This window comes from Cetorhinus maximus, chromosome 10 (genome assembly GCF_964194155.1).
Source record: "Cetorhinus maximus chromosome 10, sCetMax3.hap1.1, whole genome shotgun sequence".
Taxonomy (NCBI): Eukaryota; Metazoa; Chordata; class Chondrichthyes; order Lamniformes; family Cetorhinidae; genus Cetorhinus; species Cetorhinus maximus.
In genome coordinates, this window is record NC_135888.1 from 112,823,262 (window position 1) to 112,840,483 (window position 17,222).

General features: G+C 42.1%; 1 protein-coding gene across 3 annotated transcripts in view; it reads right to left on the bottom strand.

The window, feature by feature from the left end:
• Window positions 1–17,222, bottom strand: part of atp10b (ATPase phospholipid transporting 10B) — a 368,600-nt gene that overhangs the window by 95,531 nt on the left and 255,847 nt on the right. For all 3 annotated transcript variants that reach the window (XR_013577824.1, XM_078551015.1, XM_078551014.1), the window contains 3 exons: window positions 4,608–4,812; window positions 3,142–3,227; window positions 1,883–1,986 (listed from right to left, as the gene is read on the bottom strand). Coding sequence is in view for 2 of the 3 variants with exons in the window: in XM_078551015.1 (XP_078407141.1) it covers window positions 1,883–1,986; window positions 3,142–3,227; window positions 4,608–4,812 (395 nt within the window). In the remaining variant the exon portion in view is untranslated. The remainder of the gene's footprint in view (window positions 1–1,882; window positions 1,987–3,141; window positions 3,228–4,607; window positions 4,813–17,222) is intronic.

Genomic DNA, 17,222 nt, shown 5'->3' on the forward strand with positions numbered 1-17,222 from the left:
GATATTGTTTTATATTATAATAATATAGGATAATATGTTATTTCAGTTTGGTCCAAACCTATAAATCTCAGCCAACTGGCTGATGCAGAGAAACATATATCACTGGCAGTTTCAGTGCAAAAGCTGTTTGAGCACTGTTGTCAATCATTAAACTACTTGGCTTAAGTTACTGTTGTGTCATTTTCATTATCCCAGAGGTACAGCCTCTTTGCATTGCCCATTACAGAAGCAGTACTCAGGCCTCAGCTAAAATATATCTATGACTATAACAGGGGTATGTTAAATAAAGCTTCGCCCTCCATCTGGATTCCTAACAATAAGGAAGATTTTTTAAAATTTGTTATTTGAATGTACCATAGGACACACCAACCCATTCAACTCTTAAAAAAAAATATACGTTTAGTTTGGATCTGGGCCCTCATCAGAACACAGGAAGGGTCGACACCCAAAGCGTCAACTTCTATTTCTCCTGACTGAGTAGCTGAGTATTTCCAACATTATCTGTTTTTTTAGCATTGTGTTGTTGAGCCATTATAAAATAGTTAATGGATTTTTCAGAATGAGCACAAATCATCATGAATAGGCTGTAAAATTCAGCTTCAGTTATTGTAATGAAACCGATGCAGAGACCCGATATGACCAGCTTTATAGGATGAATGTTAAAGATGTGGCATTGTAGCAGTGGAGTGACATTAGGAGCTGAATTTTCGAATAACATCCAAGGCGGGGCTGGAGGGTTGAAAGTTTGGCGTTGGAGAACAGCATCTCAGTTTGCCAGCATGTCCCTGCCTTCAGCTCATTTTGGTAAAGGTAGGTTCAGGGTGTAAGTTGTTGACTATCCAACCACAAGTGACAGGTAATCTATTGAGGCAATTAAAGGGCCTTTTAAGGAATGTTCTGAGGTTGACTGGAATTTTCTCAACCAGGGTGGGCTATCGTTCTCCATCCCTCACAGCTGACATACCGAGATCACCACAGCTGTGATCACAGACCACCCTGTAAAGGGTTTCTCCTCCACAATGGTGGTCACGCAGCTGTGGCCACGTTGTTCTGAAAACCTATGAGGAGTGCTCAGGGAATGCTTCCATCTTGAGCCACCTTCTCTCTCCTACCTACATCAGCAGGGCATACCTCTGACAGCGGGGCTGCTGCTCTCAGTGCTGAAGTGCCTTCTTTTGGCCCTCTAGTGTCAGGAGCCCCCAGCATCAGGGCTCCAACCCAGAAACGAAAATTCAACTTCCAATGACTCATTAAAAAAAATCATTCTCAGGGTCTGGGTATCATTGGCAAGATTGTCTTTTGTTGCCCATCCCTGTTGCATTGTAGTGTGATACAACAGAGTGGCATGCTGGGTCATTTCAGAGGGCAGATATCACCAGGTTGGTGTGAAATTGGAGTTACATATAGGCTAGACTGGATAAGGAAATCAGGCTTCTTCCCCTGAAGAACCATGATGAGCCGGTCGGTTTTTACGACCATCTTGCAACTTCATGGTCACTTCTACAGAGGCTTTTTATTTCCAGTTTTTTTTAAACTTCAATCCTGACAAGTTTTCAGTGAGTTAGGTTAAAATGATTAATTTTGAAGTAAAATTCTCAAACTGCCACAGGGGGACTTGAAATCCCGCTCTCTGGATTATTATTTTGCACCTCTTAAGATCATAAAAAGCACTACATGAACGCACGTTCATCTCTATATTTTGATTAGCAGTTTTGCAATAAGAATCCGCTGACACTTATTCAAATTCACATTGCTGGAAGAGGCCCTTTACTGCTGCCACAGTATAGTCTGCTTCAATTGCTTTTTGATTAATGGTGATCCCACCTCATGCTTAAGAGCCCAGGAAAGCAATTTCATTGAAAAATTAACAACAAGAACACACCTGCATATACAACTATTGCCACAATAACTTTCGTGTTCCGGATGGTGCAGCCTCGAAGTAAGAGGCTGTCTTTGTTGAAGCCAATCTTACTTTCAGGGCTTTCCCTGCAAAGCAAAACCACTCACAATTAATGCTACCTTATTGTGTTTTCTCCACCTTAAAATTAACGCTCATTGCAGCAAAAAGATCAACTGTGAAACTATTGCTAAGAGAAAATCTAACTCAGTTTTGAAAAGCACATTCTGCTGAGATCCATCCCCTGGATTTGGATTACTTTTTAAAAAAAATTTCACCTCATCTATGTATTTAATGCCTGCAGTATTGAGAGTTGATAATCAGTTTCTGTCACAATGCCCTAACAGCTAAGGTATGGTTGTCTCTCCCCCAGGATCTCCTTCCTTTATGTGCTCAGTGACAGTGATATGAATGGCTCTAAAGTCTCGAGCACACAAGATATTAGAGGTGTGAATAAACGTTCCACAGGTATATATGTTTTACTATACATGATACATATAAACCCATACATAATATATACATTATAAAAGTTTTCTTGACTTCTTTCAGTTATTTATCTGTAAGTCACAATGTGCTGTGCACTGAAATGAACTGTTCAGAAGTTTTGTCAATGACATTCTCAGGTCATGCCATGAGAATTCAATCATCCTTCCACTCCCTCTTTGAGGATGTACCTGTCTTCTTAGAACTCACAGCAGCATGGTGGGAAGCTGGAATTTGCTGCCTGCATAATTCTAGAGTGAATCCTGCATCCTATTGGTCCCTATTGATAATGTATTAACTGGTCAATGACCAGTTAAAGTCAACATTCAGAAATGTGAATAAAAACAAAAAACTGCGGATGCTGGAAATCCAAAACAAAAACAGAATTACCTGGAAAAACTCAGCAGGTCTGAGCAGTACTTCTTCAAGGTAGGCATTTCTTGAAGAGAAGTGGCAGTTGAAGGGTCATGAGGACTCGAAACGTCAACTTTATTCTTCTCCGCCAATGCTGCCAGACCTGCTGAGTTTTTCCAGGTAATTGTGTTTTTGATTCAGAAATGTGACCTCACCAAACTCAGGAATAAGCTTGAGGATGCTCTCAAACCCACAACTAGAATGAACAAGCTTGGTTGAATTAGTAAATTCTGCAACATACCCATGAATTATTAAAAACTTAAAGCATTGCTAGTTTGTGTTAATGTAAAGCTGAATCATAAACCAGAAAAAAAAAACTGGTGCAGTAAAATAAATTCCCTACTTACAAAATGCCCTTAAATTTGTTGAGATCACTGTTGGGATTTTCACAGATTATAGTGCTGTTGAAGTTCTCTGGTTCAAACTCAGAATCCTGGAAAATAATTAACATGGTAATCATGTGTAATGTACAGATTTCTGAAAAAGAATCGCAATACACTTTATTAACAGCAACATGTTATAATGGTCAAGTAACAGATCAATTCCTAATTTGCACAGATGGAAAGAGTGAGCATCAACTTACATTTTTGCCGAGGTGTTTTTACGTGAAGAGGTTTCCCTACCACAAGTAATGTCACTACACTATGAATGTTGTAATCACATACTTGTAAATGCAAATGTTCGATACTCTTTTAGCAACTTGTCATGACCATGGATCCTATCCCCAAATTACTTATGGACATACTGAACTTTTGAGTAATACGTATTTTATGAAAAAGGACGTACAAGCAAAAGCTGGCTGAGACTGTAAGGTAATCACTTGCTGAAAAATTCCTATGTGGATTACTTGGCCAACTAGTTCAGTGAGAATGGAATGTCGCACCTAAAGATGTGACATGACCTACTTCAGACAGAGGCACTTCAAAGGAAAAGATATAATGGAAACTAAACTGTAACCTCCTGTTGAGTTATATCCCAGAGTTTGAAAAGAAAACAGGTCCGGGCGAAAGAAATGTTTATTTTTCCCTTCCAGGAATATGCAAGTAAAGTGGCTTTAAAAACACCAACTGCAACCCTAATTCTGTGTGCTACTTTGGTGTTCTATTCTGGTGTGTGTGCGGTGAAGGTCACAGCTGAAGAACACCAACTGAGCATCCCTGCAGTTTGCAGGTTAAAAATAAAACTCTCTCCCTGACTGCTGGAAATAAGTCACAAGTCAGCAAAGCCACGGTCGAAAAGGAAACAGGACAACTCCTTTCAGCTAACCTGCAGAATCAAGAATCTCCAATGCAACTGCCAAAGTCAGAGCTACCAAAATCCCCCCAATTTAACAGCCCCAATGTTTTACCATCGACTCCTCAAGGGCAAGCCAAAGGAGTGATTCGTATATCTTTTTAACTTTTTATTTTCAGACTCAATTTCTCATTTCTAATCTGTGTGTATGTGTGTTGCATTTTTATTATTTTTTTCTCACATTTGGTAACTAATAAACTCACTATTTGACTCAAAACAGCCTGGTTAAGTTGGCTCCTTTTAAAACATAAATACATTTGGACTAGGAAAAGGCATCCCATGAGGGAAGGGGTCCTTTTTAAATTAACCTTATTGCAACCAACCGAGGGGGTTGAATAAAGAAAGGGAGCCAGTTCATCTCTCCTCACCCGGGAGCATAAAAATTTGGAGTACCTAGTCTGTGATCATAAATTGGGGGACCTCACCCGCGAACTGCTCGTAACAAATGTCACACAAGATGTTTCTATTGATGTTCCCGTCGAACAACAAATCAAAGAAATAAAGGAAAGGAGTACTTTACGGGATTTGTAAACCCTTTCACTGCCAGTCTTTGCTTCAGGTTAATTTCTCCATCGAGGTTAAATGTCTCAATGTGGCAGATTCCATTTTGTTCTGATGAGTGCAATAGGAGCATGTCAGCTGGAATAATTTCATTGCATGATAACCGTACAAAGTCACCTACTCGAATATCTTTCCAGCATTTCTCAACATACTGCTTCTGTTTCCTGCAGGAAACAAAATATTCAGTCATATGCATGCTTTAACACAAAATAAATTGCCCCCACATTACTGTTTTCCATTTACCAATACAGACTCAAACTTTGCACAATACATTGCAACTTGAGGGGGCTAAAGATATTTTTACATTAGGTGAATGCTGGTAACTACAAGTGCATGCTGTTTCCACATCCAATGCTTAAATACAACACAGATCAAGTCTGGGATGAAGAAAATCCACATTTAGTTGAGGCTACAAACTACTGGCAGGCTGGTGCTTAAATGTGAAAACATGTGTTGGATTTTTTTTCCTTCTTACCAGTGGATTGGCTTAAAGGGAAAACTCAGGACAACAGAAGACAGAGATCTTAGGGAACTATTTTAACTTAACCCGTTCAGCACGATTACCAAGGGATCAAAAACCCCCTCCCAGTGTTAGTTTCTAATTGATCCAATTCAAATCAGTTTCCTGCCAGGCAAGCTGGATTAAGATGGTTCCTTCTGACATTATGTCACCATATTGCTCTAAGAATTTATAAATTTTTGGAGTGAAATACTGTGAACTAGAGGAGTATTGATTAATCTGACCTTGAGTAAGAGTCAAGAAATGGAGAAAACGATCTTAATTAGGAAAGAAAGCAAACCCCCTTCTCATGGGCACTTAGGGATGGGCAATAAATGCTGGCCTATCCAGCGACACCTACATCCCATGAAAGAGTATATATATATATATATAAAAAAAAATTTAAGTGGTAGATTAGCTCAGTCAATAGAAGTGCAGCCTTGGAATTAATAGATTGTGGATTCAACCCCTTCAACTAATTTGAGCATGTAGCCTAGGCTAACACTTCAATGCAATAATGAAAGATTATTGCATTGTTTGTGATGCTGTAAAAAGCTCCCATGGCACTATTTAAAGGAAACTAGGGAGTTCACCTGACATTCTGGTCGATATTCTTCCCTCAATCAACACCAAAACTAAAACAGATTAACTAGTCATTCAGCCAATTATTTGTGGAATCATACTGTGTGCAAATTGTTGCAATAGCTATTCTTCAAAAAATAATGCATTGGTTGTAACCGTATTAAGGACACGATACAGGATTATATAAAAATACCAGTGGAAGTAAAGGTGTTCGAAAAGTCTTACTTTGCTATACTTTAGAAAGTATAGAACATTTTACCTATTCAATGTACAGAATTGTCTTTCAGGCACCAGGCCCAATCAATGACGTTCCCAGGGGAGGAATCGGCTAACCACAGGCAAACTTCCAAGGCAGAGCTCTGTAAGCCTCTTCCCCAAACACTGGAGGTGATAAGGGGAACCTCCCCAGTATGTGTTCCATGACTATACACTTTTCAACCCCAATAAACTGCAACTCACAAACCCACAGAGTTCTTACAGCACAAGAGCCATTGTACTCGTGCACAGAATTTGATCGAGTTTTCATCCTTTTAACCTTTAATCTTGCTCTTAACTGAAGTTACACAGCTCTCATGTTAAAGTCATTGAGGGAGACATTGGTCAGCTGCAGCAGGCAAATAGTGTATCAGTTTGCTTTACACAGTGACAAAGTCTCTTTTCATTGATTTATGGAAGTATTACAGAGGTGCCAGCTTTTGGATAAAATATCAAACTGAGGCATTCTGCTTCTTAGGTAGGCAGAAAAAATAAGCAATGGCACATTTTAAAAGAACAGCAGATGAGTTCTCCAGGTGTTTTGGCTAACATTTATCTCTCCACCAACAATAACAAAATTGAGAATCCTGTTTGTGGGACCTTGCTGTGCACAACTTGGCTGCCATGTCTCCATACATTATACAGGAACCACACTTAAAGTGCTACATTGGCTATGAAGTACACCACCACCTGGAAGTTCCGCACCAAGTCACTTGCCATCCTGACTTGGAAATGTATTGCTGTTCCTTCACTGTCACTGGGTCAAAAATCCTGAAACTCCCTCTCTAAAAGCACGTAGGGTGTGCCTACACCACACGGACTGCAGCGGTTGAAGAAGGCAGGTGCAGCAGGCGGTAAAGAAGGCAGATGGTATGTTGGCCTTCATAGCGAGAGGATTTGAGTACAGGAGCAGGGATGTCTTGCTGCAATTATATATTATTCAGGGCCTTGGTGAGACCACACCTGGAATATTGTGTAGAGTTTTGGCCTCCTTATCTGAGGAAGGATGTTCTTGCTATAGAGAGTGTGCAGCAAAGATTTACCAGGCTGATTCCTGGGATGGTGAGACTGACATATGAGGAGAGATTGAGTCGGTTAGGATTATATTTGCTGGAGTTCAGAAGAATGAGGGGGGATCTCATAGAAACCTATAAAATTTAACAGGACTAGACAGGGTAGATGCAGGAAGGATGTTCCCGATTGTGGGGAGGGAGTCCAGAACCAAGGGTCACAGTCTGAGGATATGGGGGTAGACAATTTAGGACTGAGATGAGGAGAAATTTCCTCATCTTTCGTGGACTTCACGACCACAGAACGTAGTTGGGGCCAAACATTATATGTTTTCAAGAAGGAGTTAGATATAGCACTTGGGACGAAAGGGATCAAAGGATATGGGGAGAAAGCGGGAGCAGGCTATTGAGTTGGATGATCAGCCATGATCATGATGCATGGTGCAGCAGGCTCAAAGGGCTGAATGGCCAACACTTGCTCTAATTTTCTATGTTTCTATAGTGTATGGAACTGTATGAATCCCAGCGCTTGTATTGCCAGTAGACTTGTGGTAGACCGTGGTAGAGAATCCCCAGCAGATTTCTCAACTAGTACATAAAGGAAATGGAGTTCATTTGACTGCTCCGCTTCAAAGGTGAATTTGAGTGCAGGGTGGAGCCCACTAAGACGTGCAAGGAAATTATTACATACAGCTGCAGATTTAAATATAGCAAATGTATCATCCACATATCGGAAATATGCAAGGGGTAGGAGGTTAGGTGTCATTCTATCAAAGACACATTTCTCATGGAATCCAACAAAAATGTTTGCTGGAGCTGGGCCTAGAAGGGGTCCCATGGCAACACCATCTATTTGGGCATACATGGTGTAGTTAAAGCTGAACTCAACCGTGTGAGTTACCGAGCTCTTAAGCTCAATGAATACTGATTCAGGCAATGGTGGTGGCTCTAGTTCGCCATGATATAAATGATGCAGTGCAAATATCTATAGCTTTCTTAAGTGGAACATTGGTGAATAGGCTAGCAATGTCAAACGATCACATGGACACAGTATTGATATCGATTTGCAAGCCCTGTATCGTCTTTGCCAATGTGAAGGAATCCTTCACCGTGTATCTGGAAAACTTGCTCAAAACTGGTTGTAACAATTTGCCTGACAATTTGTCCAATTCATGCTGTACCGAACCAGTCATAGATAAGATAGGGCGTAAAGTGACATTACTTGTGTGTGTCTTGAGCAGCCTGTACATACATGGATGCAGCGAACCATGAGGACAAGCCCTGTCATATATATCACGCAGCAGCTCATCGCTGTTATGCAAGTCCAGCAAGTGTTTTTTGAAGATCACTTTCGAGCAAGGCTGTCTGTTCATGTTGAGTGGCAGGTCCAATGGATACAAATTTGGACCAGTCATTAAGAACGGAGTGCATTTTGTTGATGTAGACACACTTGTTAAGGATGACTATCCCCGTCCCTTTGTCAGGTTTACTGACGTGTATGTTTGGGGTTGACCTTAAGACCTCACAATGCTGTAAGACATTCGCGTTGCATGTGAAAATCAGGCAGGTCATTTGGAATCCTGCAATATTCATGCGCAAGATCAGCTAACACGCTTTCAAGGATTCAGCATCTTCAGTGGAATGACTCCTAACCTCCTACCAGTTGCATATTTCCGAAATGTGCAGGTGAACAGAGAGAGCCTCATACTGGATGTTGGAGCATCATTAATGCCCTGTCTGTGGAGTTCAGCGGCAGCAGATGGCAACTGCAGTGCTTCCTTGCCAGCTGGGTCTATGCATTGCTCCCACTGGTCCCACAGTGAGGACTTCTTTCCTCCATTGAATGGCCTGCATGCCCTGTGTTCCCACTTCAGGGATCACCCATCATCTTTAATTGGATGGCAAACACTGATGCAGCTTCATAATTAGCCACCGCCCACCATCAGCACACCTCTGACCCTTTCAGAAAAAGAGTATTGGAGAAACTTAAGGGACTAAAATCCAACAAATCCCTGGGGCCTGATGGCCTACACTCTAGGGTTCTAAAGGAGATAGCTACAGAGGTAGTGGGTGCACTGGCTGCGATTTTCCAAAATTCATAACATTTGGGAATGGTGCCATCACATTGGAAGTTGGCAAATGTTACTCTGCTTTTCAAGAAAGGAGGGAGAGAGAAAACAAGAAAGTACAGGCCAGTTAGCCTAACATCAGTTGTTGAGAAAATGCTGGAATGTATTATTAAGCAAGTGTTAACAATGCACTTAGAAAAGCAGAGCATTATTAGAACAAGTCAACATGGTTTTACTAAAGGAAAATTCTGTTTAACAAATTTATTGGAGTTTTTTGAGGACATAACTAGTAAAGTAGATGTAGTATAGCTGGATTTCCAAAAGGCTTTTGATAAAGTGCCACACGAAAGGTTAATAGGCAAGATAGGTGCGTGTGGAGTTGGAGGTAATATATTAGCATCGATAGAGAATTGGTTAAAAGATAGGAAGCAGAGAGTGGGCTTAATGGGGACTTTTGCACATTGGCAGATAGTGAATAGTGGAGTACCACAAGTGTCAGTGCTGGGGCCTCAGCTATTTACAATCTACATTACTCTGTCTCTTCATCCAAGTCATTCATCTATCTATGTTTGCTGATGATACAAGGTTAGCTGGAAAGTTAAGCTGTGGGGAGGACACAGAGAGGCTGCAAAGAGATATAGACAGGTTAAGTGAATGGGCAGCAAGACGGCAGGTGGATTATAATGTAGGGAAGTGTGAAGTTATTCACTATGGCTGTAAGAATATAAGAGCTGAATATTTTTTAAAAGATGAGAAACTTGTAAGTTTGGATGTTCAAAGTTACTTGGGTGTGCTCGTACAAGGAATGCAAAAAGTTAACATACAGGAAGGCAAATGGAATGTTGACCTTTATTCCTGTATTCTAATTCCATTGCAATAAAGAAATTTTGCTAGAGTTGTACTTGGGCTTGGTGAGACTGCATCTGTAATACTGTGAGCAGTTCTGGTCTCCACATTTAGGCAGTACAGTGAAGATTCGCTAAGTTGATCCCTGGGATGATAGGGGGCAGGATTTTTCAGTCGGCATGCGGGGGCGGGCCCAACATGCCAACGCGTAAAATAATGCGCGATGACATCGGGCGTGCGTCCAATGTCATCGCGCTGTCTCGCGATGTTTCACCTGCACGCCTGCCGATGTGTCAACGGCTTATTAAGGCCATTAAGGAATGTATTGGGTTAATGCTGCCCATCCAACCTTAAAGCTGGTGGGCAGGCGAAAAGGCCAAGCGGCCTTCGTGTTTTTTTAGGAAACCTCATCCATGAGCGGGATGAGGTTTCCTAAAGCTTTTATTAAATGAATAAAAAAGTTTTCCGAGATATAAAAACATGTCCCATCTCATGTTTAGTCAAATCTTTGCTCCATTTATTTAATTATTTCAATATCGATTCAATCTCCCTGGCAGCTCTGTGCCTCAGGGAGATTGAAGCGCTCTTTTGCGCTCATGCGTGAAAGAGCGCTGGTCCCGACTATCCTGTCTCCCCCCGCCCACACAGGTGAGCGCTATGGCTTGTGTCTTATGCTGGGCGGGCCTTAATTAGCCCGCCACGTAAAATGGTGGCGCAGAGCCGATCGCAGGCGATGATAGGCTCCGTGATCGCTCCCGCCGAGCCTGCCCACCGCCTGAAAAATTCAGGCCAGGGTTGTTCTATGATGACAGGTTGAGCAAATTGGGTCCATTTTTTCTGGAGTTTAGAAGAATGAGAAGCGATCTCATTGAGACGTACAAGATTCTGAAGGGGCTTGATAGGGTAGGTGCTGAGAGATAGATTCCTCAGCCAGTGGAAACAAAAACACAGGGACACAGTCACAGTCTCTTCTTTGAATAGTGCCATGGGATTTTGGTAAACTCCACCTGAAAGAGCAGACAGAGTCTTGGCTTAATGTTTCATCAAAAAGACAGTGCAGTCAGCCTAGATCATTATATTCAAGGCCTGAATTTTTCAGGCGGTGGATGGGCTCAATGGGAACGGCCGCGGAGCCGATTGCCGCCCGCGCCGCCATTTTACATGGGCGGGCCAATTAAGGCCTACCCAATGTAAGAAGTGAGCCATAGCGCTCAGCGCTACCTGTGCAGGCAGGGGGAGGTGGGAGTGTTGGAGCCAGCGCCTCTTTAGATCATACATGCAAAAGGAAGTTTCAATCTCCCTGAGGCACGGGGCTGTTTCAGGGAGATTGAATCAATGTTGAAATAATTTTAAAAATGGAGAAAAAATTTGATTAAACATGTCCCCTCATGTGACAGTGTCACATGAGATGGGACATGTTTTTATATCTCGGAATTTTTAAAAAATTCAATTAATAAAAGCTTTCGGAAACCTCATCCCGCTTGTGGATGAGGTTTCCTAAAAAACGTAAAGGCCGCTTGGCCTTTTCGCCTGCCCACAAACCTTAAGGTTGGACGGGTAGCCTTAACAAATACATTAATGACTTCCTTAATGGCCTTAATAGGCCGTTTACATATCAGCGGGCATGCAGCTGACTCCGGCCTGTGCCCGCCGACCGAAAGATCGTGAGACAGCGCAATGACATCGGGATGCACACTCAATGTCATCGCGCATCATTTTACACGACGGCATGTCGGGCCTGCCCCCACATGCTGACTGAAAAATCCTGCCCCACGTCCCTGGATTGGAACTTGAATACACAACCTTTTGATTCATAGACGAGACTGCAACTGAGCCACAGGAGGCACCACCACTACAGGCAACATACACATATATGGTTCCAGAGGATATCAAATGAGCCAGAAAAGGTCTATGGCTCACCTTCCAAGTAAAACAAACAACTTTCCATTTATCATAAATGTAGATCCGAATATACACAAAAATCAAGCGCTTTAAAACAAAAGAAAATCATGGAAACTGCAGCACAAGAGGTTAGCTGGGCAGTGAGCCTGTGAGAGTGTTTGATCTTCAACTGGAGCAGTCAACTCCAAGCTCCTTTCCACACTCTTTCCTGATATTACAGGATCATATAAATTTACAGGACACGAGCCAGCAATTTAACGCACTGAGTCCATGCATTGAAAAAAGAGCAGAAGTAGGCCATTTGGCCCCTTGTGCCTGCTCCATCGTTCACATATGATCTATTTGTGTTTTGAATTCCACATTCCCATCTACCCCTGATAACCTTTGATTCCCTTGCCTAAAAAGAATTCATCTACCTCTGCCTTAAAAATATTCAATGGCCCCGCCTTCAGAGGAGAGTGTTCCAAAGTCGCACAACCCTCGGAGAGAAAAAAAAATTCTCCTCACCTCTGTCCTAAAAGGTCAATCCTTAACTTTAGAATAGTGGCCCCTAGTTCTGGATACACCCACAGAGGAAACATCCTTTCCACATCCACCTTGTCAATAGCATTCAGGATCTTGTATACTTCAGTCAAGTCACCCCTCACTCTACTAAACTTCAGTGGAAACAAGCCTAGTCTGTCTAACCTTTCCTCATAAAACAACCCGCTCATTCCAGATATCAATCTAGTAAATCTCCACCGCTTCCAAGGCATTTACATTCTTCCTTAAAAAGGAGACCAAAACTGCACACAATATTTGAGGTGTGGTCTCACCAATGCCCTGTATAACTGAAGCACAACATCCTTACTTTTATGTTCAATTCCTCTTGTAATAAAGGATAGCATTCCATTAGCCTTCTTAATTACTTGCTCAAATGCATTCTAACTTTTTGCGACTCATGAACTAGAACACCCAAGCCCCTCTGCACCTCAGAATTCTGCAGCCACTCTCTGTTTAGGTAATACTCTGCTTTTTTATTCTTCCTGCCAAAGTGAACAACTTCACATTTTCCTATCTTACACTCCATGTGCCAGATTTTTGTCCACTCACTCAACTTATCTATATCCGTCTGCAAACTCCTAACGTCCTCTTCACAACATGCTTTCCGACCTATCTTTGTGTCATCTGCAAATTTAGTTACCATGCCTTCACTCCCCGATCTCAGTCACTGATACAAATTATAAAATGTTAAGGCCCCAGCACAGACCCCTAAGGGACTCCATTCATCACATCCTGCCAATCAGAAAAAGATCCGTTTATGCACACTCTATTTTCTGCCAGCCAGGCAATCTTATATCCATGCGAATATGTTACCCCCTACACCATGAACTTTTATTTTCCACAATAACCTTTGATGTGGCACCTCATCAAATGACTTCTGGAAACCCAAGTACAGTATGTCTACCTGCTCCCCTCTGTCCACAGTGCATGTTACTCCTTCAAAGAACTCCAGTAAATTGATTATACATGATTTTCCTTTCACAAAACCTTGTTGACTCTTCCTGATTACCTTGAATTTCTCTAAGTGCCCAGCTATAACCTCCTTTATGATCGATTCTAACACCTTCCCCACGATAGTCATGAAGCTAACTGGCCTATAGTTTTCTTGTTTTCTGCCTCCCTCCCTTAGAGGGGTTATATTTGTTACTTTCCAGTCTGATGAACCTTTCCAGAATCTAGTGAACTTTGGAAAATTAACATCAATGCATTAGCCACCTTTTTTAAGATCCTGGGATGAAGTCCATCAGTACCTGAAGACTTGTCAGCCCGCAGCTCCATCAGTTTGCTCAGTACCGCTTCCCTAGTGATTGTAATTTCACCAAGTCCCTCTCTCCTTTCCACCTCTTGATTTACAACTATTAGTGGAATGTTTTTTGTATCCTCTATAGTTAAGGCAGAAACAAAATATTTGTTCATTTCATCCACCATTTCCTCATTATCTACTATTAACTCCCCACTGTCACTCTCTAGAGGATCAACACTCACTTTAATTGCTCTTTTTCTTTTTAAGTACCTTTTTTCTTTGTAAATACTCTTGCTGTCCGTTTATAAATTTCTAGCCAGCTTCTTCTCATACTTTATTTTCTTACTTCTGATTAATCTTTTAGTCATTCTCTATATCTTCTGACTAATCATCTGTCTTGCCACTCATCTTTGCGCTGTTATATGCTTTTTCCTTAAGTTTGATGCTTTCCTTAACTTCTTTAGTTAACCATGGATGGTGGGTCCTCCCCTTAGAATTTTTCTTTATAGTAGGAATATATTTATTCTGAATACTCTGATATATCCCCTTAAATGTCTGTCACTGCTTCTCTATTGATCCATCCCCTAGCCTAGTACCCCAGTTCACTTCAGCTAGCTCAGCTTTCATGCCCACATAGTTGCCCCTATTTAAGTTTAAAAAACTGGATGTAAAATTCAATCATTTTTTGGTCACTGCAACCTAGGGGCACCTCCACTCTGAGGGCATTAATTAATCCGGTCACTTTACACAATACCCAGTCTAATATCACCTGCTCTCTAGTGGTTCCAGAACGTGCTGCTCTAAAAGAACTATCTTGAAAGTATTCTATGAACTCTTCATCCAGGCTACTACTGCCAATCTGATTTTTCGAGTTTATATGTAGATTAAAATCATATATGATTATTGCCATCCCTTTACCACAAGCACCCAATGTATCTTCTTATATACTTTGGGTTACAAGAAGATATAGATGGGATAGTCAAATGGGCAGATAAGTGGAAGATGGAATTTAACACTGAGAAGTGTGAGGTGGTACACTTTGGAAGGAATAATTTGACAAGGAAGTATTCAATGAACGGCATGACACTAGGAAGTTCTGAGGAACAAAGGGACCTTGGTGTGTGTCCATAGATCTCTGAAGGCAGAGGGGCATGTTAGTGGGGTGGTGAAAAAGGCATATGGGACACTTGCCTTTATCAATCAAGGCATAGATTACAAAAGTAGGGAGGTCATGTTGAAGTTGTATAGAACCTTGGTGAGGCCACAGCTGAAGTACTGTGTGCAGTTCTGGTCACCACATTATAGGAAGGATGTGATTGCACTGGAGGGGGTGCAGAGGAGATTCACCAGGATGTTGCCTGGGATGAAACATTTAAGTTATGAAGAGAGGTTGGATAGACTTGGGTTGTTTTCACTGGAGCAGAGAAGACTGAGGGGTGACCTGATCGAGGCGTATAAGATTATGAGGGGCATGGACAGGGTGGATAGGGAGCAGCTGTTCCCCTTAGTTGAAGGGTCAGTCACGAGGGGACATAAGTTCAAGGTGAGGGGCAGGAGGTTTAGGGGGGATGTGAGGGAAAACTTTTTTACCCAGAGGGTGGTGATGATCTGGAATGCACTGCCTGGGTGGGTGGTGGAGGCAGGTTGAAAAGTACCTGGATAAGCACTTGGCATGTCATAACATTCAAGGCTATGGGCCAAGTGCTGGTAAATGGGATTAGGTAGGTAGATCAGGTGTTTCTCACGTGTCGGTGCAGACTCGATGGGCCGAAGGGCCTCTTCTGCACTGTGTGATTCTGTGATTTACTTCAAGATGCACTATCAATTAATTTACATCGTTATGAATGCAATGCACAGATACACATCCTTTAGTTTTGTCTTTTTGTTATCTTTGTAACATCTAGTCTTGACTATTGGTGTATTCTTAAGTTTTATCTCTCTGTCCCTTCCTGCTACTCTGTGATCCTCATCTCCCATATGACTATTATGGTGCCCTGCCTTGATTTGCCACATCTACCCAAGCTTGATTCCTCACCCACCATTGTTTAGTTTAAAGCCATCTCTACCTCCCTAATTACGTGATTCACAAGAACACACATCCCAGCACAATTCAGGTGTAGGCTGTCCCAATGGTACAGCTCCCAGTTTCCCCAGTACTGGTGTCAGTGCTCCATGAACCGGAACCCACTTCTCCCACATCAGTCTTTGTGTCATGCATTCATCTCGCTAATCTTATTTGCCTTATGCCAATTTGCATGTGGCTCAGATAATAATAGAGATTATTTGAGGTTCTGCTTCTTAATTTGGTACCTAGCTTCTCATAAATGACTATGCGGAACCTCCTTCCTTGCCCTGCTTATGTTGTTGGTACCTACATGGACCACAATTTCTGGATCCTCCCCCTCCCACTGCAAGTTCCTCTCCAGCCCTGAGCAGACATCCTGAACCCTGGCACCGGACAGTCAACACAGCCTTCTGGACTCTGTCTTTGCTGCAGAGAACAGTGTCAACCTCCCACTACAACTACATTCATGTTTGCTCCCACTACTTGAACAGCTTCCTGCACCATGGTGCTATGGCCAGCCTGCTCATCCACCTTGCAGACATCACTTTTGTCCGCATAGGTTGTGAGCGCCTCAAATCTGTTGGACAATTGCAAAGTCTGTGGCTCCTCCACTCTGTCTGCTCAGCCCCATTACTTGCCATACTCATCATCATCACCCTCCTGTCCCCCATTGCTGACCAAAGCAGAAAATCCTCTTCTAAAAGGCTTGGCCGTCTTATGGTTGAAAATGTCCAGGTGTTTCTCCACTCCCTTATGTTGCACAGTGTCTGCAGTTCAGCTTCCAGATCAACAATCCTGATCTGGAATTCCTCCAGCTGCTTACACTTACTGCAGATACAATTGTCATGGATCGCTTTGGCATCCAAAAGCTCCCATATTTCACAGCTGCAACATAATACCTGTCCTGCCATTGTTACTTAATTAATTTAATTTAATTACTCACTCAATTAACTATGTATATCACACCTCTTTCCCCCATGCACTGAACTGCCACGCAAACCTAATTCGCTATTCACTCATTCCCCATCTCACTCCGGCATAGTCACCGGTCTCCTCGCACGCCCCTTGCTGATCAAGTCTTCCAAAACTAATCCCACTGCTATTTTATCTCCATTTAGCCCTGCATTTTGATTGCTTCAAATGTTTACCCAATTTTCTCTTAAGATATAACAGTGCCACTTTCAATTACTCCTTGCCACAAAGCACAATTAATTATGTAAGCTCCCCATAACTATTATTCTCACTCTCAGTTGAAGGATTGTTAGCGCAGTTTCATCAATTTAAACATTCATGAAATTGACCATTTCCTAGATGTTCAGAGCAAAGCAGAGTACAGATGACACTTGATCTGCAGCATACTGCAGAGCACTGCCTGACCAAGCTATGCAGCAAAACCATTCCCTTAAGATTCCAATGGCGTTTCAATGACCACACTTGAAGGGGTAGATGTTTCATTGTAAAATTCAACTGCTGCTCTTCTGGCCACTCAGTAGATTCTATTAAGACAGACTTTATCGCCCACAAGCCACACATTGTTACATCTTCAGGGCAGAAAATCAT